Source organism: Nyctibius grandis, chromosome 1 (genome assembly GCF_013368605.1).
Source record: "Nyctibius grandis isolate bNycGra1 chromosome 1, bNycGra1.pri, whole genome shotgun sequence".
Classification (NCBI taxonomy): domain Eukaryota; kingdom Metazoa; phylum Chordata; class Aves; order Nyctibiiformes; family Nyctibiidae; genus Nyctibius; species Nyctibius grandis.
In genome coordinates, this window is record NC_090658.1 from 111,545,922 (window position 1) to 111,573,295 (window position 27,374).

The 27,374-nt window shown below is 39.7% G+C and overlaps 1 protein-coding gene across 1 annotated transcript in view; it reads left to right on the forward strand.

The window, feature by feature from the left end:
- The first annotated feature begins 3,791 nt into the window (after positions 1–3,791).
- Positions 3,792–27,374, forward strand: part of TPO (thyroid peroxidase) — a 63,800-nt gene continuing 40,217 nt past the window's right edge. The window contains exons 1-4 of the mRNA XM_068396515.1: positions 3,792–3,955; positions 21,266–21,327; positions 22,550–22,631; positions 26,541–26,710. Of these exons, the coding sequence (XP_068252616.1) occupies positions 3,792–3,955; positions 21,266–21,327; positions 22,550–22,631; positions 26,541–26,710 (478 nt within the window). The remainder of the gene's footprint in view (positions 3,956–21,265; positions 21,328–22,549; positions 22,632–26,540; positions 26,711–27,374) is intronic.

The window sequence follows — 27,374 nt, forward strand, 5'->3', positions numbered from 1 at the left end:
TCATCTTAGTATAGGGAGCTACTTATAGGTAATCCAATAATTAACAAAGAAATATTAACTATTTTTTCATACTCATAATATTTCACATCTAAATGGTATACATTATATATTTTGTTACACATTTTATGTATTTCAATTGGCAAATTAAAAAAGGCATCTGAAATGTGGTATTTTTTGAGTGTGTAGCTTTGCTTTTGTTCTTTTTTTTATTGGAAATGCAGCCTTGCAACATGTGCATGATTGTAGATTTACATAGTGTAAAATTTTATCTGTTCAGTTCAGGAAGTCAGAAATTTATTTAACAAGTAGTAAAGATTAAACTAGGAAGTAATATAAAGGCAGAGTGTATATATTTTGCACTTTCAAATAACCTTTTATAACAAGAGAACCTATTATCGTACAGTATACTGTAATTCCACTTTCTAGTGATACTCTTGCTATTGTCACGGTGTTGTCTTTACATCTGGATGTGAATAGTTTGTGTATGTACACATTTCAAACATGATTTCTATAATGGAATATATGCTCCCTGTCACAGTTACTAACATCCAACTGGAAAAATACTCACCAATTATTTTTTTTTTAAAAATTAAGAATGTACAGTGTAAATTAGTAAATCAAATATTGTAGCAATGAAGAGATGCACTTTAAAAATGTAAAAGTGTTTATCTCCAAGAGTGTTATTTTGTATAGATGTTTTTGAATAAATAATTTATTGCTCATCGCTGTTTTTTTTTCTCATTTATGAAATGTGTAAGGCATTTGTTAGCAGCTATTTGAGGTTTATATTTTATCATCAGTGATTTGGTGGGTTTCTTGCTTTTCAAAATGAAAGTTTTGTAAATGGATCAGTGAAGAACTTAGTCACATTTTACCTTTCGTTTAATAAATCATTGTTGGCTTGATCTAGTTGCTATGATGAAACCTAGATGTGATCCATGATGCAGCCTGCAGTCCTTCTCCTGATCAACCACTGAGAAGTCCTGGCCACAGCAGCTTCCTCAGCCATGAAGACCAGTTTTGACCATAGAAATCAAGGTATGGAGAGAGGGATACATAACAAGTGCTTTCAGTCTTAGACAGGACAAGAGTGAGTCAGAGACTGGCCTTTGTCTATAATCTAGAATAAGGCATTAGGAGCACTCCCATTTCCATGGTTTAAATGCAGCTAGTTGAGATTTACTGGGAGACTTAATGACCATGATGTACATTTGTTTCAGAGATCAGTGCTGAAATCCTGAACCAAGAGCTGCTAAACAGCAAAATGTCCACAGATTTGAAAGCTGGGCAGCATTCAGATTTGTAATTTGAGATTTCTTGTATACGTGTTCCTTGCTTTGCTAACAGAGGAAAAATGTGATGCATTAGGATCACTGTCAACTCTACTTGACAGATGTTTGGAAAAAGGGAATTCAGAAAATTTTAATAAACTATTTTTTTTAAAGTCTTCTAGTGTATCTAGCCTCTAAGAAGAAAACATATTTACCACCATGTAGGCAATACTCATATTATTAATAGTGGAATCATCCACCTGTAGGGACTGTTAATTGTAGAAATAAATTCTTCCAAAAGGAAATAACAATATCTCAAGAAGAAGAGAAGATACTCTGAATGAAAAATAAATCCTTAATTTAAACCTAAAAGAAAATCAGTATGTGCTAGTAATGGAGCTGAGCTTTTTTTCCTTAGGTAATGCCAATACAGAGTAATCAAAGACAACTTGTAAGTACCTAGCACATTTGAAAGTCACCCCATCTCTTAGTCTTTGAGTCAAGAGGTATCCTAGTTTCACAAAAGTGTATCCAAATACTTAGGCAACAAAACTGAAAGTAGAGACTGAAAAAGGAACCACAGAAAAAAATTTCCTATATCTGTCACTAGATCTGAAGGCTGTAAATCTTTAAACATCCTTGATATCCCAAATTTCCATGTATGCTGATGTGCTTTCCATGTAGGCAGAGGGCAAAAAACTGGGAGGAAGGCTGCTTGGTCCAGGGAAAGGCTGGATGCTGTAGTGCACAGAATCACACAGAATCACAGAATCAACCAGGTTGGAAGAGACCTCAGGGATCATCGAGTCCAACCGTTGCCCTGACACCACCCTGTCAACTAGACCATGGCACTAAGTGCCATGTCCAGTCTTTTCTTAAACACATCCAGAGATGGTGACTCCACCACCTCCCTGGGCAGGTCATTCCAATGTCTAATAACCCTTTCCGTAAAGAAATTCTTCCTAATGTCCAACCTGAACCTCCCCTGGCGAAGCTTGAGGCTGTGTCCTCTTGTCCTATCGCTAGTTGCCCGGGAGAAGAGGCCGACTCCCACTTCACTACAACCTCCCTTCAGGTAGTTGTAGACGGCAATAAGGTCACCTCTGAGCCTCCTCTTCTCCAGGCTAAACAACCCCAGCTCCCTCAGCCATTCCTCGTAGGACAGACCCTCCAGACCCTTCACCAGCTTGGTCGCCCTCCTCTGGACTCGCTCCAACACCTCAACATCTTTCTTGAAGTGCGGGGCCCAGAAATGAACATAGTACTCAAGATGCGGCCTCACCAGTGCCGAGTAGAGAGGGACGATCACTTCCCTAGACAAGCTGGCTACTCTATTCCTAATAGAGGCCAGGATGCCATTGGCCTTCTTGGCCACCTGGGCACACTGCTGGCTCATGTTTAGCCGGCTGTCGATCAGCACCCCCAGGTCTCTTTTCACTGGGCCGCTTTCTAACCACTCTTCCCCCAGCCTGTAGCACTGCATGGGGTTGTTGTGGCCGAAGTGTAAGACCCGGCACTTGTTCTTGTTGAACCTCATGCCGTTGGTCTCGGCCCATCTATCTAACCTGTCCAAATCCCTCTGTAGGGCCTTCCTACCCTCCAGCAGATCGACACTGCCACCCAGCTTGGTGTCATCTGCAAATTTGCTGAGGGTGCACTCAATCCCTACGTCTAGATCATCTATAAAGATATTGAACAGCACCGGCCCCAGAACTGAGCCCTGGGGAACACCGCTAGTGACCGGCCGCCAGTTGGACTTTTCCCCATTCACCACCACTCTCTGGGCTCGGCCATCCAGCCAGTTTTTAACCCATTGAAGAGTCCACCCATCCAAGCCCCGGGCAGCCAATTTGTCCAGGAGGATGCTGTGGGAGACAGTGTCGAATGCCTTACTGAAGTCTAGATAGACTACATCCACAGCCCTGCCCTCATCTACTAAGCGGGTCACTTTGTCGTAGAAGCAGTGAGGCATTTTTAGAGTGCAGTCAGACCAGCCTCTTCACAAAATGACATTGCAACTGCCATTTCTATTTAAATATGTACTTCCAGGTGGGGAGAGGCGGAGTGACCCCATTATTGAATTGCCTGTTGATCACAGCACTGGACCCAGAGGGGGAAATGTTCTTTTAACAAGTGAGCTCCTAGAGCAGCTAGTTTTTTAAATGGTATCGTTTCCTGCCTATCCCTCTTCTCTGCTTAGGGCCACCCTCTGAGAAGAGGCAGCAGAGGAGAATATGTGCCTGAATTGTAGGTCTGCAGTCTGGCATTTCAACACCAGCAGTCCCTGAAGGGGGCTAGTTTAGTGTGCCAGCCTTTGAGCAGCAGCAATGCAGGAAGGACAGGAGGGGCAGGACAGATAGCCAGGGGTGCCACACACTCTTCAAGCAACTACTCCTATTCCAACAACTCCAACAGCTTTTTAAGCAACTACTCCCACATGGGTTGGGGCAGTCCCAAGCACAAAGGCAGGTTGGGCGAAGAATGGATTGAGAGCAGCCCTGAGGAGAAGGACTTGGGGTGATGGTGGATGAGAAGTTCGACATGCGCCAGCAGTGTGCGCTTGCAGCCCTGAAAGCCAACCGTATCCTGGGCTGCATCAAGGCTTCATCTCTCATGAGATCCCACCTGGAGCACTGCGTCCAGCTCTGCGGCCCCCAGCATAAGAAGGACATGGAGCTGTTGGAGTGAGTCCAGAGGAAGGCCACGAAGATGATCGGAGGGCTGGAACACCTCTCCTATGAAGACAGGCTGAGAGAGTTGGGGCTGTTCAGCCCGGAGAAGAGAAGGCTCCAGGGAGACCCTCTAGCAGCCTTCCAGCACCTGAAGGGGGCCTACAGGAAAGCGGGAGAGGGACTTTTTACGAGGACATATAGTGACAGGACGAGGGTAACGGTTCTAAACTGAAAGAGGGTAGGTTTAGATTAGACATTAGGAAGAAATTCTTGACTGTGAGGGTGGTGAGACACTGGAACAGGTTGCCCAGAGAAGTTGTGGCTGCCCCCTCCCTGGCCATGTTTAAGGCCAGGTTGGATAAGGCTTTGAGCAACCTGGTCTAGTGGAAGGTGTCCCTGCCCATGGCAGTCGGATTTGAACTAGATAATCTTTACGGTCCCTTCCAACCCAAATATTTCTATGATGCTATGATACTCCTCTTTGCCTCAGCATGTGCCGGAGCCCTTGGGTGCAGTGTCAAAGCTGCTTTCTTCACCTCAAGAGGCTGCTGTGAATGGCAGCACTTTTTGGCCTCCTGCTGAGGTTGTGCTACTATTGAGGGGAGGAGGCAGATTTGCTGAGGAGGGAGAGTAAGTACACATTAAGGTGCAAGCTTCTGTAAGCCGACAGACAGGGCACTCATCTGGGGAGGTGTAATCCTGAGCTCTGGTCCCCTTTCCAAAGAGAAAAATGCAGAGATGTGAGGAAGGTCTCAGTTATGCGCAGCTTAAATTGCATTTATTATGACATATTGGACTTTTTCACTTCCTTGTGGTAGTAAATTGTGCTTCTCCTGGCGATAGATGTAATTGCTTTGCACTAAATTATATTAACTGTTTCAGATGGTTTGTTCTACTTCATGCTTGGAATGACAAAGCTGAATTATTTTCTGAAGCATGTAGCTCAAAAGAGAAAAAAATTCCTGATGATTGGGAAAAAATGGAGTTTTTTTCAACTACAGAAAACATGTTTAGACAGTGGCTAATTTTAAAGTAATAATATTTCTTTTCTTATGATTTTTAATGCTAGTTGCAGTTAGTTGTAAACTTCCTGAATTTTTCCAAAAAAAAAGGAGCTGCTGTTCACAGTTCACTTTTAGTAAACTAGGTCATACTCAGTCTTCATTGCAGTCCATGAACACAGGACTGGTAGCATTACACCTGACAGAGAAATGGGTAGGCTAATTTTTAAGTACTCAAAGAGAAGAGGTTGTCTTCCTGTTCTTTATTCTGGGAGCTGGACTTTGTTGTTCGTATGCAACCTTGTTTAATGAGTCCAGTTGGAAGTCGGTGTCTAGCGGAGTCCCTCAAGGGTCGGTTCTGGGACCAGTTCTATTCAATATATTCATTAATGACTTGGATGAGGGATTAGAGTGCGCTGTCAGCAAGTTCGCTGATGACACAAAACTGGGAGGAGTGGCTGAGATGCCGGAAGGCTGCGCAGCCATTCAGAGAGACCTGGACAGGCTGGAGAGTTGGGCGGGGAGAAATTTAATGAAATATAACAAGGGCAAGTGTAGAGTCCTGCATCTGGGCAAGAACAACCCCATGTATGAGTACAAGTTGGGGACAGAGCTGTTGGAGAGCAGCGTAGGGGAAAGGGACCTGGGGGTCCTAGTGGACAACAGGATGACCATGAGCCAGCAGTGTGCCCTTGTGGACAAGAAGGCCAATGGCATCCTGGGGTGTATTAGAAGGGGTGTGGTCAGCAGGTCGAGAGAGGTTCTCCTCCCCCTCTACTCTGCCCTGGTGAGGCCGCATCTGGAGTATTGTGTCCAGTTCTGGGCCCCTCAGTTCAAGAAGGACAGGGAACTGCTAGAGAGAGTCCAGCGCAGAGCCACGAAGATGATTAAGGGAGTGGAACATCTCCCTTATGAGGAGAGGCTGAGGGAGCCGGGTCTCTTTAGCTTAGAGAAGAGGAGACTGAGGGGTGACCTCATTAATGTTTATAAATATGTAAAGGGCAAGTGTCATGAGGATGGAGCCAGGCTCTTCTCAGTGACATCCCTTGACAGGACAAGGGGCAATGGGTGCAAGCTGGAGCACAGGAGGTTCCACTTAAATTTGAGGAAAAACTTCTTTACTGTAAGGGTGACTGAACACTGGAACAGGCTGCCCAGAGAGGTTGTGGAGTCTCCTTCTCTGGAGACATTCAAAACCCGCCTGGACGCGTTCCTGTGTGATATGGTCTAGGCAATCCTGCCCCGGCAGGGGGATTGGACTAGATGATCTTTCGAGGTCCCTTCCAATCCCTAACATTCTGTGATTCTGTGATTCTGTGATTCAGGTGCAGCTTTTGTGCATCTGAAGGGGGAACTTTACTTGATGGTGTTGAAAATAGAGCAAGAAGAGTTTAAGACTACTTGTTCAGTATCTATGCCGTCTGTGAAACTCCCATTGCATGAAATACTTATTGCCTACCCAGCACAGAGGTAGTCAGTCTAAGAGCCCACCCTTTCTTACCTAAGAAGCTGCAACAAGCTCAGATTTGCAGAACAGTGTTTTCTTGTGCTCTCGGATTGTAGTTCCCAATCCAGCAGCAGCCCCAGGTCCTTTCTGCAGACCTACACCAGTCTGACATTTTGATAGGGAGAGCTACAAAATCAAAAGATTTTCCTTAAAGGATGTTTGTTTAACTAATCACATATTACTTGTTCATGTTTTTTAAAGCATGTAAGACCCTCCTTGTTAGGTACAAAATTATGACAGAAATCAGGAGAGTGGTTAAGTGACAATTAAAAGAGACCCAGGACAGAAGTAGTAAGGTAAGGAACAAAGAATATGAAGGAAAACAGAGAGGGGGATGAAGAAAGGAGAAGCAAATGGAGGGTGGGGGCATGGAAAAGGGTTGGAAAACTGGAAACAGAAATGTGAGATCAGCAAGAGTGACCTGCATGAAGACAGTGAGAGAGGTAAATGTAAGTGAGGGAAGGGATGGAGGGAGGGTGTCCTGTCCTGGAAAAGTGTCAAATGCCTGTACCTTTGACTGACAATCAGAGTAGTGTCCCCTTTCATACATTAACACTGAGAATATTGAGGTGTGCACTGGGGAGTGGGGGGAGGAAGCAGGATGGAAAAAACACTGAATAGAGCTGGATCAAAAAGGGGTTCCAAGGAAAGACGTTTCCTGGTCATGCAGATGAGTTGATAGAGTTTGTTACAACTGTAAAATTACTGAAAATTGCTAGAAAAAGATAAGGGCTGGAAGGAAGCACCTCAAAAGGGGAGGGCCTTTTATTTGAATGTCTTGCCCAGCATATTTAAATCTTACGTATTTTCAGAGCTATTTTGTTGTAATTTGTGCTCTTATCCAACTCACTTTAGAGATTAGGTGTACTCACTTCAAGGAAAGTGTGAGACAGTTGTAACTCAAAGCTTTGGCCAACGTGGGGAACATGGAGAAAAACTGAAACTTCAGGTGATAAATGAGCTCAAGGTAAAATACAGCTGAAAAGAAAAGAGGAGAAAGTAACTGGGGATTTGAACAGAAAATAGCAAGGAAAAGCAGGGAGTCAGAGCAGTCTGTAAAGGGTGCAGAGACAGATGAGCTGCCTGAATGTAATGGCTTACACACAGTCAGGTTAACACTGACACATGAAGCAGATTTAAATGAGAGGCCTCAACTTTATTTTTACACAAGTATTGTATCCAAGCATACCAAAAGCCTCTTGACTAACTGTCTTTTGCCAATTCATTCTTCACTATTTCATTCTCTGAGCAGGTTTTTTATTCTTGAGAGTTATTGTAGTTGATCAATACAAGATACTCTGAAATACAAAAAAAAATACTATTAGACATAGGACATTGCTAATAATACTTTCAACAGAGGACCCTTCATATTTCTGTAAGAGGGCCCATGTAACTAAGGCACATTGTGCCTGTGCCTGTTCAACCTTCCAGCATCTTCTAAAACAGCACCTGGCATCCAGATATCAGTTCCAAATTCTCCAGTCCAAAAATTGAGCAAACCTGTCATTTCAGTGTATAAGGTGAGACACAAAGTATTGGGCTCTCAAGGGAAGAGATGAGCCCACTGTCTTCTGCACCTTCCTCCTCCTTGAACTCCCACATTGAATCTGTATGTCCCTGGCATTCTCAGGGCTAAAGGAGCATATGTACACCTGTACGAGGTTGTACATACTGGAACAACCATAGCTTCATGAATGTCTGCTTCCTGGCTCTCAGAGAAACTTTCCTGCATCTGCTGTCCTGAAACCAAGATGAAGCATCTGTTAGACCATTACCCAGACCTGGCACATGCACTATTTTAAAAAGAACGCTATGGCACAAGCAGTGGAGTGCAAAAGTCGTCACAAACTAGGGTCCCTGTGGGGCTCTAACCATCTGCTTGATAATTACGCGTACCACAGCCTGGCTGTTGCACAGAAAACAAACATTGCTGCTGGCAGCTTCATCCTGCCATATAATTACTGCGACGGGCACAGGCAGAATTCCAGGAAAGTTATGCCTTTTTCTGCCCATTACTGTTGCCAATTTTTGCATGTTCCCCCTTTAAAAGATACACCTGCTCTTTCTGCTACCTTCTACCTCCTTCTTATCTCCTTGCATCTGTCTTTCCCAGCCTGTGCTAATCTCTCTGACAGTGAAAGTACATCACATTACCCAAGATGTGTTTCCTATGCTGCAAGAACTTTGCTCATATTAAGCTAATGTTGATATGGCAAGTGGAGTATTTAATATCTTTTATGCAACCTTGCGTAAAACTCACCTTTTGGATAAGGCAGATATATTCATTGCCTCGAGAAATGAAGCTGTTTGTCTCAGATGAGATCTCAGGAGGTGACAGTTAACTCAGAGCAGTCAGGGCATACTCCTCTGGTGGCCAAATCTCTAGGAAATACAAGATCTGCGCTCATCAGCATCTTCCTTTCCTCTTCACTGCTTTTCCCTGTGCGTGAATAGCTCTCCCCTGTGCCCGAATAGTTGACAACAAGGGACAGTAGACCCCTGTGTTCGTCTGTTATGGATAGACTTGAGAAGAAACAACCTGTGAGAACGAGGATTGCCTCCCTGAGATCACAGGCTGTTTGGGCCCCGTGTTACACTGCTGGGTAGTTACGCTGTTGCACAGGCACACAAATGTGATGACTTTTTATTAATGCAAACTCAGGTACTTAGGTGCTATCGCAGTTAGGCAGCAAGTGAAAATAAGAGGAGGATCTAAACTTCTCTATGCCTCAGGGGGAAGAGAATATGGACATTATTCCTAGATTTATGCATATTAAGAAAAGCTACCTGGTGTCATAATATTTTTTGGTTTAAAATGGTATGTGAAGATTATAAACACATCTGTATGAGTTACACACATGACTTCAGACTCTGCTTAATAATATCTGCAGGTAGAGGAGTCATTTCTTATTCATGGTCCTTCAAAGGTACTACATTATATTAGTCACATCCCAAAGCTTCTACTGATCCTGTTGTATAGTGTGTCCTTATTTATGGATTAATACCCACACCAAATTGATTAGCGTCCTCCTGTTAGTGCTCTGGGAAGTTCATTTTGTCCTACAGAGTGGTCATCAGGACAGCCTTGGCATGTTATTGGGTCTATTTCATCAGACAGTGAAGAGACTAAGATGCTTCTGTCTTCCATGCTGGCCACATTAAATCACTTTCAAAAACTGATTAGAGAGCACCCTTTTTTTCCTGAGCTGTTTTCCTCTAGTGAAGACCCTTTCGTTACTTCAATACTAGTAAATTAAACTATATCAGGAAATGTTCAGGATCTGAGTTGTGATTATCCCTAAGGTAAAAGTGTGAAAATTGTCTCTGATACGATTTTACCGCAGGCCAGCCAACAGTCTGTTGAATAGCCCCTAGGCATGGCTGAAAAATTAGCATGGCTGAAAAATTAGCATGGCCAGGCACTTTTTTACAGGCAGTTTAGCAGCACTCATCTTCATTTGAATAGGAGATTTCCAATAGTACGGATGAAAGCTGTAGTGTCTCACGTGCATTGAATTTACTCTACAGAAGCAGCTTTCCATTCCAGTGTTCATATACAAGCTCCATCATATGGCATTGGTACCTTGTACCAGAGAAAGGCACCCACATCTTCTGTGTGTGCCTTTTGGATGAGAAGAAGTTCTTTGATCCTTGATGACATTACTGAAGACTAGAAAGAAGAGCTGGGTATCAAAATGCTGCAAAATTACACAGCACAAAACATGGTGTGACCTTATAGCACCTATATTACAGTAACATAGGTATGTATTTTGAATGCATTCAGCAGTGCCATGAAACCATAAGGTTAGAGCTCTTTTAGGGGGCACATGTTGCCAGTGTGCTACTAAAAAAATCTACAAAAGTTGCTTCCCACCAAATGACATTTCTCCCAAGTGTTTATTTCTCATTAACACAAATTTCATTATTTCTCATGGGAACTGTGATACTCTCAGAAGGCAAAAAATTCTGCTGTCAAATACCATTGACCTTACCAGTGCACAGATTTATTTTTCTGTCAGCCAAGAATCATAGAATCATAGAATGGTTTGGGTTGGAAGGGACCTTAAAGATCATCTAGTTCCAACCTCCCTGCCACGGGCAGGGACACCTTTCCTCTAGACCAGGTTGCTCAAAGCCTCATCCAACCTGGCCTTAAACATGGCCAGGGAGGGGGCAGCCACAACTTCTCTGGGCAACCTGTTCCAGTGTCTCACCACCCTCACAGTCAAGAATTTCTTCCTAATATCTAATCTAAATCTACCCTCTCTCAGTTTAAAACCGCTACCCCTCATCCTGTCACTACTTCTCCTTGTAAAATGCCCCTCTCCCGCTTTCCTGTAGGCCCCCTTCAGGTACTGGAAGGCTGCTAGAAGGTATCCCAGGAGCCTTCTCTTCTCCGGGCTGAACAGCCCCAACTCTCTCAGCCTGACTTCATAGGAGAGGTGCTCCAGCCCTCTGATCATCTTCGTGGCCTTCCTCTGGACTTGCTCCAACAGCTCCATGTCCTTCTTATGTTGGGGGCCCCAGAGCTGCACGCAGTACTACAGGTGGGGAGTCACAAGAGCAGAGTAAAGGGGCATAATCACCTCCCTGAACCTGCTGGCCACGCTTCTTTTGATGCAGCCCAGGATGCGGTTGGCCTTCTGGGCTGCAAGCACGCACTGCTGGCTCATGTTGAGCTTCTCGTCAACCATCACCCCCAAGTCCTTCTCCTCAGGGCTTCTCTCAATCCATTCTCCGCCCAGCCTGTATTTGTGCTTGGGATTGCCCCAACCCACGTGCAGGACCTTGCACTTGGCCTTGTTGAACTTCATGCGGTTCACACAGGCCCAGCTCTCAAGCCTGTCAAGGTCCCTCTGTATGGCATCCGTTCCCTCCAGCGTGTCGACCACACCGCACAGCTTGGTGTCGTCAGCAAACCTTGTGCATCAGGGATCAACTGCATAACTGAAGACATTGTTAGGAAAAATAGACTTAGATATTTTCTAACTGTAGTACTCCTAGCAATATGCAAAATATATCCAAGTGGTTTACAGTAATATACACATGAGTAGGTATCAGCTGATCTGCCAGGCAAGACCTCGTCCCAGACTGCCCATAATTAATTGCCTATATACTGTTATATACCCTGCATTAAGCTGGTGGTTAAAAAGCCTTCTAGCAGAGTGGTCATTAACAGGGGGCTGCCCAGCCAGAGCTCCTCGCTGCCCGCAGCAGAGCAGGGCCGGGAAGCCGGGCAGGAGCACGTGCTGGGGAGGACGGGAAGGGCAGTGGGTAGGTGTTAGCTACCAGTCTGCAGGAGGAGTGATGAGAACACGGGGGAAGCACAAATTTGGTGTTCTTTCTGTCAGTTCTTGCATTTTTGCTCCTTCTTGCACAGCACTGGTGCCACAATACCAGTCACTGGTACTACAATACCAGTCACTGGTACTCAGGGCGATTATATGTGAGTCGTGAACCAAGGCATGCCCAGGGGGCCGGGGCCCTGTGCAGAAAGCTTTCCTTCTTCTCTTTCTTCCTCACTGCACATCCTTGTAACCTCTTTCAATTTTTAATTGTATTTTTTGTCACTTGCAGTTGTGTTTTACTTCATGGCCAAGGTTGTTTAACTCCAGTATAGCTCACAGGTATTGTATCTTGCTATACCTTTTTCTGCAGAATTGAAAACTTGCTCCCTATAGTGTTTGGGTTTAAGTGTAAATGCCTAACAGCACCAGATGTCAATCCTCGGTGTTTTGTCACCAAACCAAGCACCTTCACTGCTTTAAGCCTCACATTGCTAAAGCTTACTCACAGTCTCCAGACCTCAGAAGTGGACATGATGAACTTGTAATAGTATTATCAATTCCACGCATTGACACTAGATCAATTATTTTTTTTTAATTCTCCTTTTTTATCTCAGGGGCACACATTAGTTTCTCTTGTCAGAGCATTAACTTGAAGGTCTGTTGATAAACTTATCAGTGATAATTCCTTTATATCTTTTTTTTTCCTGAGTCACAGCTTTTCAAGTTTCTCTCATCATATGTATATTATCTGCACAATTTATTTCCAAAGATATTGCTTTATATTGGGCTGCATTAAAATAATTTTGCTGGATTTTTCAGTCTACCACAGTATCTATTATTAAATTCGCATCAATTCAGATATGAAGACTTCAGTGAAAAATGAATTCTTTTGTTGTGTCTATCTTTATGTAATTTCATATATATATATATATATATACCTATATAGAAATACACACATACTCACACACATTCTATTCCCTGTTCCTTCAGCTATTTGGTAACTTCTGCTTAATTTCTTACAAAGTGTTGATTCCCATTAATATTCATTTAAATATGATGGGTTTTGTTCTTGTCATTAGCTACTATTTAATGCGTCCTTGATAATTCTTTTGCCTTTTTCATCTAGATATTTCAACATAAAAATGAGAAAGCTGTAACATCTCTTGTTTGCTCAGTCTGAGAGTTTTCTAAAACATACTTTATGTAGCTACAGAATGCTTCAAACTCAGCAGGGCATTAAAAATAACAGCTCAAGTTTTGTGGAACCTTGACATGACGTCAAATAACCAAGATGTTTATATTAGTCAGTCATAAGGCTCACTTGAACACTAAATGTCCCAGAGAGTAGTGCTGTGTGACCTCTTAATGTCAGCCCTCATGAAGAATGTTTCATTTAACTTCTTCAGATCATTTACTTTCCTGATTTGTGACAGACTAATGGAAATTTGGAGATTATTTCAGAAGCATACTCATTTGCTTCAGTGAATATGAACTTGGATGAAAACAGTTCAAGAGTATCTCATTAGATTTAAAATGTGTTTTTCAATTAACAAAATGTGTTTATAATGTAGGATGTGTCTAGTGAACAATCCATCTAATGAGCTGGTGACCATCTTAGTTCTTTTATTACTTGATTTACTGAAGAGAAGCCTAATTTTTCTCTGGCTGTTTGTTTTCCTTTATTACTTCTTTCTCCAAACTCTTTAACAATTCCACCTCTGAAATGATTTCTTACGGTGTTAATATCTACCATTGTCTTTATCTTTGAATTAATAAAAAAAATAATTAAAAAATAAATAATAATTTTGGAAAGTCAATGCCACGCTTGGGAAAATGCAACCTACCAGATGAGCAGAAAACATTTAAGTGTGAGGAGGAATTCAAGTGCTGCTACTCCAAGTTATTGGAACATTTGTGCCCACACAGGGGCTTCCACATCACAACCTTGACAGCTGTAATGCCTAACTTTGGGAAAAGTATCCAGCCTAGAATAACCCAGGCTTTTTGGACAGTGTGGAAAGAGAATAAGGCTCTTTGGAATGGGAATGTGCCAATGCTGTCAGACTGAGACACCTGACCCAGCTAGTAAGAGCAGTTGAGAACACACAACTGCCATAAAACATGTTCCATAGTATAACATTTGCACTGCTCACTGCAAGGCAGAGCTTCTGTCCAGTCATGATTCTGTTCCTCTTCTTTTGTAGGTGTCCATGTCCTTTTCTTGAGCACTTTGACTACGCCACCTCTTTTCTTGCTTTCAAATGATGGGTGCAAAATGAAAACATGTTGCCACTGCTTAGCTTTTCACAGTAACTTAGTGTTGGGAGGCAGGAGGTGAAAGACATTGATCCAGTTCCTACTGCTATCCAAGGAGCTTCTGACGTGAGAGATCCATGTGTCATGGTTCCCACCATGGAAATATTCACAGAATACTTCACTTATTGCAAAGCACTACAAAAGGAGGACAAGAACATCTGCCCTCTGTGGACACTTTGATTATGGCAATGAATCACTCTCAGTACTGGCACCTCCCAATTTCTCTTCTGGAATCTTAAATCCTCTTGTGGATTTGTCACTGACCATGCTGAGAGCCTCATTCACAGCAGGCAGAATACTAAAATTGGTCTGTCATAATTGTATTATCTGGTCATTGTTTTTATTTTCCTAAATCAATTTCTGTTTTCTGCTAAGTTAAGAAAGATCATGCTTGTTATCTTGTTAGTATCTCATCAGCTTTATGGCTACATGACATATGATGTATCTACCTACCATCCTTAAATCCAAGACATAAACTTCATTATGTGATACCGCTGTGGTCTCTGCAAGAAGGCCATGCATTGTAAGAAGGCAGAAATCTCAGCATTAAGCTTGCCATTTAAATGATCTGTCTGAAAGAGAATGAGAGTGGTCTGAAATCAGTACTTTATCAAGATGAAAGATTAATTTTCTGTCTCATTTTAAAAAAAAGTTTTTGTGATTCAAGCAGCTGAATTTCAGACCTTCTATAGACCTTAAAAATTGTTCATCTGTTCCACATTTTTCCACATAAATCATAATTTGCTCTTTAGTTAAGGCAGAGTTTTCAAACAATGATTGAATTGGGTTGGCACGAGTTCAGACACAAGAAATTGAGTGGACTCTCCTCTGCAGCTAAATTTACTTTACAGAGTCTTGTTCTGCATTTATGACAACGTATAATAAACCACAGCACATGTAAAAAAATCCTTAGGGATACTTTCTGTAACTTGAGTTTTAAATATTGTTTCCTTGCATGAGCTATAATGTCAATTTGGGTTTAAATCAACATTTTAACGGGACAATGTCATGGTCTATAGATTTATTCAGTTAATGTTCATTGAATCTCAGTAATCCCAGTTATTTACATGTTATATTCCACCTGTTTCTGAGAAAAACAATTTATTCAGATCAATTCATCATACACTAAGATTAGTAGGTAATGATCAAATCCTGTTGATCTTACTCAAGGCAAACCATTAGCCTAAGGAAAGACAAGAATATAAGATACATACCACCAGCCTGGGACAACTTCTCTTCTTCAGGATGAGACCATATCTAATCTGCAAAGGTAGAGACATTATTTTAGAGGACAAGCATAGCATTTGGAAAACCTGGCTCCGAGTCATCCAGATGGATGAATAGTTTATTCAGCCACAGACCATCAGACTCTTACAGATCAGCAAGCTACTTGTTCCTTCTTCAAGCCTACTTATTGCAAGAGTAAAGGTCCAAAGCTCTTCTCTTCCTTCTTTGCTTATAGTACTTACTACTAATCTGGGTGCTATTAGTCACTATAGACAGCCATTTAGTTATTTACTGGCCTACTACAGTTTATTTCCTGATCTTTTTAGCTATTTGTTAATCAAGTGACAACAATTTAATCACAGAGCCTGAGGAAAATTAAATAACTCACCTCCCTCAATCTATCATTCCCTGTCTTGTAAAAAGACTGAAATAGTATCTGAACTATTTAGTTACTATAGAACTATCTGGCCACTATTTGTAAGTGTATTGTTTCACTTATTATTTATTCTTTAATTTAAGATAACTACGTATACCAGTTAAGCTGAGCTTCAAATATAAATATAAACCATAGAAATTAGTCCTAAGAGCCATTTAGCTTTGTATTTTGCATTTGACAAAAAGCAACAGTTGGTGCTAAGAGAAGAGCGTAAAAGAAGAAAAATTCCAGCCACAGTCAAGTTGTGATTCAGGGAGTTCCTGGTGCAAATCTGGAATCTCATAGGCCTTGGTATCCATTTTTATTCCACAAAATTGTCAAAACATTTCTATAAACTGATATAAGATTTTTTTACCATATCTTCTTGACACAAGCTGTTTCGTGGTGCAACTATGTGTTGTCTAAATAATTGCCGCCTTCTGTTTGTTTTCAACCTGCCACCTACTTGACCTCTATTTCTTTACTGGAACAGACAGTGAATGATCATTACCTGTTCACCCTCTTCATTCCATTCCTGGCTTCAGAGACCTCTGCAAGGTCTTCTCTAACTAAAGAGAAAAGTCGCAAAAAATGTTTCTAATATAATGGAATTACTTCTAGAAAAAAACTAAGTGCTTAAGATGACTAGAAGTCATGGTATCAATGATACCCAGCTAAACTGATCTCTCCTTGTAAACTACTTTTCTTTCACCTTTTTCTTGCATTTTTTGACATGGTGACATTTTGCTGAACTAACTAGAATGAGACATTGCTGTTGTTTGTATGATGTTAACCTGGAGCTTCAGCAAAATTGCTTCTGTTGAAGTATTGTGCAGTTATATGCATTATTTGCCTCTCCTCTTGCAAAAGAGTGTTGGAATTTTAATAGCCAGAAGAGATCAGAGACTAACTTTTCTGTTATAAATTAAACATCCATATTAACAGTGTGTCCTTCACGCCATGCTAGAGCCCACAATTGCCACTAAATACTACAAAATATTGTAATCTGCTATCAAAAATAGCTCCTGCAGCTGCACAGATTTATCTTGGAGGTCTCTCATTCTAATCCAATGCTTGTAAAAACTGATGATGCCTCAGAGAGCCTGGGAGAGCTGCAGGCTGTTACAGTGCAAATGTAAGAATTGTTCCAAGGTTATATATATATGTGTCTGTTCCCTGTATCAAACATCAGTTGCAATTGCATAATATTTTAAGTATGGACTAATTTTTCTAAATACCATAGTAGGTCTGCAGAAATTCATATGTGTGAGTACTTTGAAATTCTATTGCTTTGGGGTATTTCCTTGAACAGAATTTATCTTTTTATCAACAACTCAAAGATTTACTTTATAGGTCTTTAACTTTTAAGAACACAGATACAATACTGCTCATGTGCAGATTCGAATCTTGGGAATATAACAAATTGAATGAGTCAATTTAAAACTTTATAATATTAATATAGTTAACTGTTAAGGTTCACTGCTCCTTTTCTTAAGAGTGCTGTTTAGCATAAGGTCTGTTTTATACTTGTCTTGTACTCCATGTTTAGGCAGTCATTGATCTGTGCAGTTCACTGCTGGGCAGAAAGGTCCGACACCCTTTCTGCAGAAAGAATGGCTGAAGACAGACAGCTAACAGGAAATTCAGAACAAAAGGGATACATTGAGGAAGATATTAATCCAAATTATCTGCACTGACGTGGGCAATCTATTACTCTCTGATTCAAAAAATTAAGGTTGTTCTTGAATACTAAACTTTGCCCTCTTAATCTCTTTCAGCAGATTTTTATAACAGGATTCTGAATGAGGTCCAGTGAGAACAGGAATAAAACTATGTCGGTCTTATCCAGCCGGTGTAATTAAGACTTCCCACACCTTCTAACTAAAACTGTGTTTGAGGGTCAGTGGGGATTTAAACATTTACACTCTTAAATTAAAATCTGGAAAACACAAAATAGATACTGCCATTCAAATTTTTCATCACAGAACAATTTACTGCATGTAACCATTTAAAGCCCACTGTTGACAAATACTTCAACTGCAACCAATTAGCAAAGGTTGAGATCCTTATTTAAACAAACCTTGATGTAGGTAAGCTCCTTTTGAACTAAATGGGGAAGCTTTGATTTTTGACCATGGAACTGCAAAGAAAATCAGACCTGCTTTTCACTTTAAGAAAGCCCCTCAACTCTCAACAATGAAACCTGTGATGCTTGCGAAGTATATGAAAGGATATAGGTGAAAGCTCCTTATTCTATTAGGTGTTCGGAATGGATCTGCTTTTCTCAATGCTTTGCTATGCTGTGGAAGAAGTCATTTGTCTTTATGTTTTCTTAGGTAAGGAAACAACCTTAAATGATTTGCAATTTGGAATGGGCTTAAAGAGGTATTGCAAGTTTGACTTGTCTGCAATCCTAAAGCCCCCAACCAAGGAGCAAAAACCTACTTTTCTAGTAGAGGTCTGTTTCCCTTTACTCTCTGCTTACTTTTCACCCATGTCCACTCACTTTTTTAGGGAACAGGATTATGGATGATATTCCTGAGTTGAAGTTTGCTACAATAATAATAACAATCTTGCATTTTACCTCCAGTCAGTTCACATGCTTCTAGGTTTTCTTTCACCTCCATATACCATAGTCACCAGCTCCAGGATGCTCCCTGCTACCCAACCCTTCCTTTACTTATCACCTATGGCAGAGATCAAAACTCTGATCTTTGGCTCCACCTTGTGATCTCCCTGTCACGACTAGCAAAGAAGTGATGAGGGAATCCTCAATCCTGATTCCAGCTCTGATTTTGGTCTCTCTGCCTATATAGGAAATGGAAAAAAACAGCCAGTTAGATTATTTAGGTCAAAATACTGACTTTAGAAGAAGCAATAGGGTTGAAAAGTGTAAATAAATAAAAACAGGTAGGCTCAGAATTGTGAAATAAAATATCCAATAAAACAAACAAAAAAGTGCTGTAAGGAAGTTGGTGGGTAATCTGGGGGTTATCATCTGAGTTTAAGAAGGTCATTTTGGTAAAGCACCAATGCTAGAACACGTAAAATAGGACACAAAGTTGCCTTCTTTGTCAAATACATTGACAAAGAGAACTAGTGAAAAGTGTACCCAGAATTTACTTCAATGCATAACATGGCAATATTTTTTTTTTAAGTCTGAATATTTGTCCTTCACATTTCCATGAAACTAACTCTGATATCAAAACTGACTACACAGGTAACTGTTGGTTCCTAGCAGGACAAAAGTAAGCAAATCAACCATTAACATCAGTTTCTGCTTTGTGGGAACATACTGTGGCCAAAAAGATTTTGAAATCATTTGCACTTTTAAAGCTTGAGTGAGTACCAGTGCATAAAGCTGATAGCATAAGCTGGGCCCCTGGAAAGTACTTCACTTTCAGATTTCAGGACACTTACTGCCATCAATAAAGTACAGAACTGTGGAAGATAATCTGCTCAACAGAGAAAAGGTCGGACTATAAAACTTTTGCTTGCCATTTTCCAGAAGAAATTAATCATATTAACTCATGAAATGTAAAAAGAAGGGGTGTTTTCACGTTGAGGTTCTATGGGCAATATTTCTTCCCTGAATGTTTAGAGCTGATTTGTTAATTATTAATTTTCTTATCTTGATAGAATATAGAACTAAAAATATTTTAAATCTTTCAATCTCCAATCAACATGCCACATGTGGAAAATTTTACCTCTTGGATAGTTTATGTATTTGTACTGCTGTAATAGCTACCAGAAAACTGGTGCACTGAAATGGAGAATGTAGCTCACATTTGACATGTGAGCATATTCATTGTGCTGCTTTGATATCACAGGTATACAGGGATAGAAGTGTAGAGGGGTCTGATCAATGTCATTATTAGTTTGGCCAGTTTCACTGTCTTATGTGCAGTGACTAATTTCCAATCAAATCATGTTAGTGCACAGAGAAGTTCAAAATGAGTGCTAAAATATTGCTGAATTTTTCACATGTAAGCTAGGTGTTGCTAATATTATGTTATAAAGTGATGTATCTCCTTGTGCTAGAAGTTTCTCAAAATGGAAAATGGAAAAAAAAGTAATAAGGAAGGAAGGAAGGAAAAAAAAGAGAAAGTGAATTACAGTTATTTCTAAAAATTAGTATTTTCAACTTCAAAAGCATGTGGCTACGAATCTCATTTAAAAGTAAGATTTACCATATGTGGGAAATTATTTATAGTATGGCTTATAATTAGAGGATGAAGGTATGTATTTTGTCAACAATTATCTCTTCTCTCTTGCAGATGAAAGTGTTCATTATTTTGGGAATTTCAGCAGTTACAGCCTTCACAGCTGTTTTCTTTTCTTTCCTTCAGATAGGCAAAGATATTGTCTTTGGTAAGTAACAGAAAAAATACATGTTATTGTTTTTTGTCGGTGATTACCGTTAAGCTGAAAATGCAGTGGCGTTGCAGACAGTTAGCAATGGCAGTTTAGCTTAAACTCTTTTTATGTGCAAAATACTTTATCTGGCTTCTGTGAAAATTACTCCATGGATGTTTTCTTTTAAAATGCAGCTTCATAAAGGAAAACTTTGTATGTGTAATGTATCTCAATTATGTATTCTTCGACTAGGAGTGATTTTACTTTCTTAGTGACATTTGTACGTCAGATGAAATGTTCACAAGCATGATTGCTGGATTTCTCTCCCAGGCTGCCAATCACTACAATTAATTATCCTGAGCTGGAGTCAGTTGCCATAGGATGTCCCACCTGGCACCCTGCTGCTGGCCCACAAGGGTGCACATCTCCTGTGCATCTGTTCTCTGCTGGCACCCTGAGGATGCCAGGGAGATTTTAGAGCACCTCAGATTGCAGTAGTGCCTATGTTCAAACAATATAATCTTGCCATTTTAAACATCAGAGCTATTTTATTTGCATCTGTTCAATCTAAATCAGTTAGATCTAGTAGCCTAGAAATATAGCATACACTAGGTTGAATTTTAAGAGAATTCTGCAGAGACCAATTTTACATTAAAGTAGGGCAGAGATGATGAAGAAAGAGGACTTCAGTCTTTACATTCTGTTAAGTTATATAGCTTTAGATATGATTCATAAGGGATGGTGATACGATTCCTTAGGAAAGTTTTCACCTGATGTTAGTGTAGAATCACAAATAAAATAAAATTATATCCAAAATAAATTAAACAAAAAACTAATCACCTTTTGATGGGAAATTGTTTTTGGACCGTCACTGTGAAACAGGGGATCAGATTTATTTTCCATAGTGAATTCTCTACTTGGAGCTTCCATATTAATTGTTTGGAAAGAAATGGTCTGAAATGAGGTTATATTGTATGTTAGTTAATACAAAATGAATATATATGGACTGTAAATAAATGGAATGATGGGCTGCATATGATTCTTTTATATAGTAAGTGTCCCTTGGTCTGATGGGAACAATACAAAATAATGTTTATCACTGCAAGAACCACATTTTTGAAAACACTGCATTGGTACCAAAATCATACTTCTCAGTAGAAAAAGAAGAGAGACAGTGGAATTCAAGTATAGCAGGTGGATCTTCTCTTTTAGATCAGAGTCTGAATCAACACCACATGAAGAGCAATACTTTATGCATAATATATTTCTTGGAGGTAAAACCCCTAAAAGTGATTAAAAATCATGCAATATTAAATTCTAAAATAATTAGTTGTTGTATGGCACATAAAGGTCTGTTTTGTTTTTTAACATGGACTCAAAAACATTTTCAGATGTAACAGAAATATGAATGATAACATTAAATGAATCATCTGAATATTTTATCATGCATAGGTGAAAAAGAGAAATAACTACTGCTATACTTAGATGCTGAGAAGATCTTTAGTACAGTGTAGTAGAATTTTCCTAGGGAAGATTACTCCTCATCACACATTGTTCTCCCTTGAGCTGAGTGCCCTATTCAAAAAATAGAACACAGAAATGGCACAACATGGACTACAGATAAAATACTACATTTTATCTGTAGTCACCTAAATTTACCTTTACATAAGTCACCTAAAATTACACTTTACATAAATGATGAGCAATTGTACATAAATGATTGTTAGCAATCTATTATTATTTATGAATCATTTTCTAAGAAAAAAGGGGCAATACCACAAAAATACAGATGAGAATTAAACCACTGGACTTTACATATGACTGATTCATTTAATTTAAAACTAGAATTACGCAAAAGAGAAATAATCCATGTTCTGCGATAGCACTATGCAAAATAGCACAGCTGAAGTATTATTAGGTTCACATATATCTTTCCATCACACATAGGTGGAGAAATGAGAATAAGACTTTCATGCATTGGTCAGATCCCAGAAGGTCTTAAAGTTTGTTAATTATGCCTGAATATGCACTTGAATTCTTCATGTGGCTCAGGCCAGCTCATACTACCTGTGAGGGAGGCTCGGATTTGTCCTGTCAATCCAAGGACAGATTAATGCAAAATACATATGAAGCCTGAGGAGCATAACTGCTTACATAGAACATAACACATTTCAGCTGGACCTGTTACATTTGGTGCTACATAATATATGCACAGCTGGATTTATACTGGGAGAAACAGAAAGAAAGTCTAACTCTTCAAGCCTTATAAATTAGCAAAGAATTGATGTACTACCCCGCCTTATCTTTCAGAAAGGTCAGAAGCCACAACATGAGTTTCAGGAACACTGAAATAGGGAGATCATTTATATGGGGAATAATTACACATACCTTAATATTACAAACCTGTATATTTTGTACATGTAAATATTTTAATAAATATGTTATTGAATAACATATTCCTCTTCCTTTCTTTTTGTTTTTTTCCCTGTTGAGAAGAAACTGAATATAGCTGCATTACTGAGGCTATCCAGAAGGGCTCTAGTCTGGTGGATTATGCTGCACATTATACACTGAAAAGGTAAAAAAAAAAAAAAAATAAAGTGAAGGATCTATTCAGCAAAAAGCTTTCATAATAGAGAAGTTTCAAATCAGTCTGTTTCTTTGAGAAATCATATAATGATAGATTATGTTTATGATCATCTGAACCAATATAAACTTGTGTAATATCACCACATAAATTGCTCTCTTAAAAGGTGAGAAAAATAAGAAATATGAAAATAAATGTTTTTCAGATCTAAGTTGCATACCACATTCCATTAACATGTGGCTCAAAAAATTGTAATTTTTATGGACATTACATATTTTTGAACATTAATTATGTTTTTTCCAGTGCAGAGTGAGATGGGAATGACTCCTCTGGCATCAGTGTCAAAACCCTATTGCCTTAAATGGGACTGTTGAAGTGAATTTCACATTTCCCCTTCCATCTAAAACAGATGTAATGAAAGGATAAGGGAAAGGAAATAAAATATTTATCTTGAACTGTGGGTAGTGAGCAACTTAGAGAAAGCTCCTTTGTGCTTGAGTTATGCTATAAGAGTGATCCCTTTGTAGGAATGATGAAAGTGCCTCAGGATGACTAGCCATGAATCTAAAAAATTCAACCATTTTCTGTGTAGCTCTGACTACATTTCTATGCTATACAAAATTAATTTCTCTCCAATATTTGGACAACATCAGCCAAGTTTTACAGGGTGCAATCACTCCCATTTTGCTTAGACTTTCCTAAAGGACTTATCTCTGTGTTTTGAAAATGAGTCACAATTTGCAGAGCTCCAGGAGAGTTGACTTTTTATATAGAATCATAGAATCACAGAATAGTTTTGGTTGGAAAGAACCTCTAAGATCATCAAGTCCAACCATTAACCTAACACTACCAAGTCCACCACTAAACCATGTCCCTCAGCACCACATCTACTCGTCTTTTAAATACCTCCAGGGATGGTGACTCCACCACTTCCCTGGGCAGCCTGTTCCAAAGCTTGATAACCCTTTCCATGAAGAAATTTTTCCTAATACCCAATCTAAACCTCCCCTGGCGCAACTTGAGGCCATTTCCTCTCATCCTATCGCTTGTTACCTGGGAGATATGGACATAAGTTATAATTGCAGAAACTCGCTAAGCATGATCAGTTAGTCCATGCCAATTTGGTCTTAAAGCAGACTGGCCATGTACATACACATTACAGGAAAGAAGAAATTGTAGTCTTTATAATTTTATAACTTTATCACTTTATATTCTGCTGAAGGTCACTGTTTTGAGAGATCTCCTGAATGGTGACAAATATCTAAGGCATTAAATCAGGCTAGAAATCTCTAAACAAGGTATTCTATAAATATATTAATTTAAGACAGAAGGAAATGACAGACTCAAAATATCTGAAGATGAAAGAGAATCACAGAATCACAGAATCACAGAATGTTAGGGATTGGAAGGGACCTCGAAAGATCATCTAGTCCAATCCCCCTGCCGGAGCAGGATTGCCTAGACCATATCACACAGGAACGCGTCCAGGCGGGTTTTGAATGTCTCCAGAGAAGGAGATTCCACAACTTCTCTGGGCAGCCTGTTCCAGTGTTCAGTCACCCTCACCATAAAGAAGTTTTTCCTCATATTTATGTGGAACCTCCTGTGTTCCAGCTTGCACCCATTGCCCCTTGTCCTGTCACTAAGAAAGTGTAGCTTATACTCCAGAGAATTTATTTTATGGTATAGTGGGGGTTTTGTATACATATATGCTTAATTATGAACTGTAATGAGACTCAGTAACTGAGAGTCTGGCAAACACAAAGAACCTTCTGTCTAAACACCATGGTCTGCACTAGGACTTACATTCTTAAATATGTATAAAAGACACTTCATGTCTGATTTCATGTTCCTAATAATGATACTATCATGGGTCATTCTATTAGCTTTATGGGGATATTTCTGCATTATGAAATAATGAGACAGTTTGTAACTTACTTACACAGTGTTCAGCTTCAGAGCATGGGTAAGAACTAGAAGGGACTGGCATGCATACATTGAATAAGGGCAGGGGGTGGAATGGACAGGAAATGTGGCAAAATAATAACTGCTATGACGATCTTACAATATCTGTGAGATTAGACAAAAGATAGAAAATATCTCAAAATGGAACATATTTTGCCCTTAAGGGTGATGGTGGTTCACTTTTGTTTTTTTTTTCTGGGGGGTGGGTTGTTTTTGATTCTTAGCTCCTAGATAATTTGTACAAATGCTCTTATTTTACTCATTTGTACAGACATGTTTGCCTGTTCATATAAGCTTTTTTTAAATGATTCATGACCAATATTATCCTCGTGTGGATATTAAAATATTAAACCTAAGTTCTTGCATTTAGTTATATCATCTTTCTTTTCTTTTTAACTGGAACACAGCTCAGGACATTTAATACTCCATATTCCCAGCCAAATTCCTGATTATCTATGGAAAACCTGAAAAACATGGTGCTGAGGAGAAACACTGCTCTTTCTCATAGTTGCAAGAGTTCTTGAACTCTGCTCTTGAAAGGAAAGGAATAGTTTCTGTATAAAGAATAAATGAGAAAGCTGAGGCTCTTTTGGATCAATTAAGGACAAAATTAGCATCTAGACAAACCCTTGGAGTTGTATTTTCTTAACGCTTTTTACATAAGCACGTTTCTATTTTTGCAAACAGAAATTTAAACGTTTGCTTTGTCCAAATCAAAACCGTTGTTTCCATTTTAAACTTGTTTTGTGCTTTAAACAAGCCTAAGTGAATATGACAGCACAACGTTTTCATGAAAATTGCATGTCCAAATAAATCTATGCTGCAGAGAAGCCCTCAGGGATGTCTGCAACCTATGACCATGTCTGGAAATGGAGTAGACCTGGAGTGTGTTTTCTAAGCTGTAGGAGTCAGTTTAGGACTTGGGACCTCCAGTTAAAAAGGAAGTTCTTTGTGATGCATTTTTCCCAAGGCCCCTCTGCCAATAAAAAGGACAGTGGAAAGACGGCCCGTGCTGAGTGAAAAATAAAGCATGCAATGAATCACAACATAGTTGAGAGAGATCTGGAGACCATCTAGGCCATTGCTGTACTCAGAGCAACGTCATCTAGAGCAAGTTGCTCAACGCACTTTCCAGTTGGGCTTTGAATATCGTCAAAGAAGGAGACTCTGCAACCTTTCTGGGCATCCTGTTGCAGTGTTTGACTACTAACACAGTAAAAGGATTTTTCTTATGTTTAAGTGTTTAACTTTACGTTACAGAAGTTATCAAACCTGAGCTCCTTAAATTTACGGGTAAGGGAAGGCTGTATAACTAACATATATAGCCGTATATCTGTCTAATGAAGTCCTACTGAACTAATTGCTGAAACTCCATATGCAACCAGTCAGTGCAAGGCAGGTGCTTGGACAATCTCTGAGAGGAGACATGTCTCTATCATGAACTGCAGACAGCATCTAGATGACTGTGGACAGTTACTTGACTCCTAGGTGCTAAGGAATTAATGAATCCACCTGTAATGACCAAGGTGGTCTTTGCTATCAAATGTTACGTAAAAACAAAGCTTACTCACTTAGATGTGTCTACAGCAGGAGTCCTATATTGTGATTATCCTGCACAAGGTCTTCCCAGCCACTTTGTGCAGCAGGGTCTGTCTGTCTCAACAGTTTCTTCCTCATCCTGAAAGTTTCTCACAAGCTTAACCCTGTTGTATGTGTCCCATGGAAGGGCACTTTCTCTTTCTTCCCAGAATTTTCATTGCAGAACAAGGTCACTAAGTAATCTTCCTCCCTGCTTTACCAGCATACCCCTCAATTAAAATATACCTTAAACTCGGAACATATCCAACATAGACAAATAAAGCCATGAATAAGTTCTAAAAACATATAACGTTTTTTATACGTTAAAAAAAACCCTGTATTTTATCTCAATTATAGAAATATCCAAGGAAGGGGGATAGCAACTCCTGCTTTGCTGCTGGCTTTCTCAAAATTTCCTGAACAAGAGAGTCAAGATATTTCCCAAGCTGCTGAACGAATGGAAATGTCAATTCAAGTGCTGAAACAAAAAGTTTGCCAGAAGCAGAAACGTTCATTGCATCCAACTGGTAAATATAGTATATTGACATTGGCAAAACACCCTATTGATTTCTTGAATGTTGTCTTTTAGATTAAATTTGGGTTAGCTTCACTTTTGTTTTACCTTTGACAGGACTACATATCTTGTCTGCACCCTGGGGCCAGGATGCCCTCTCTTTTGTTCTTAAAAGCTCCTCACATAGTCACTGTTTTACATTTTCCTTTGCTGGAATGTGGGCTGTGTTCTTGTAGTTGAAGAGAGCAGCACTTCGCTATTGGCATCCTGTGAACTCATGACTATATATTTCTATTGCCTATAAATCAGCTTGCATATCCAGAGTGTTGTAAGCTTCTTGTTTCCAGTGAAATATCTATCTTCCCTGGCACTTTGGGTTTAGTGCTTCTGGGGCCTAGAGTCTATAGATAAAATAATACAAATTCTATCACTCTATGGCACTGGCATTTTCAAATAGACTTCCTCTGGACATTCACAGCCTTATTAATATCCCTCTTTTAAGAAAATACTTTCTTATTTCCAAAACTAATTTTATAATGCATTGCTGTTTGTTACACATTTATTTTCACTTTGTTTGTATTTTAACTAGTTTTTTTAATGTCAGATTGAGAATGAGAGGGATAGTCCAGAAAGTTCAATGATTGTCTAAGTAAAGTAAAATTCTTGTTGCCATTAAT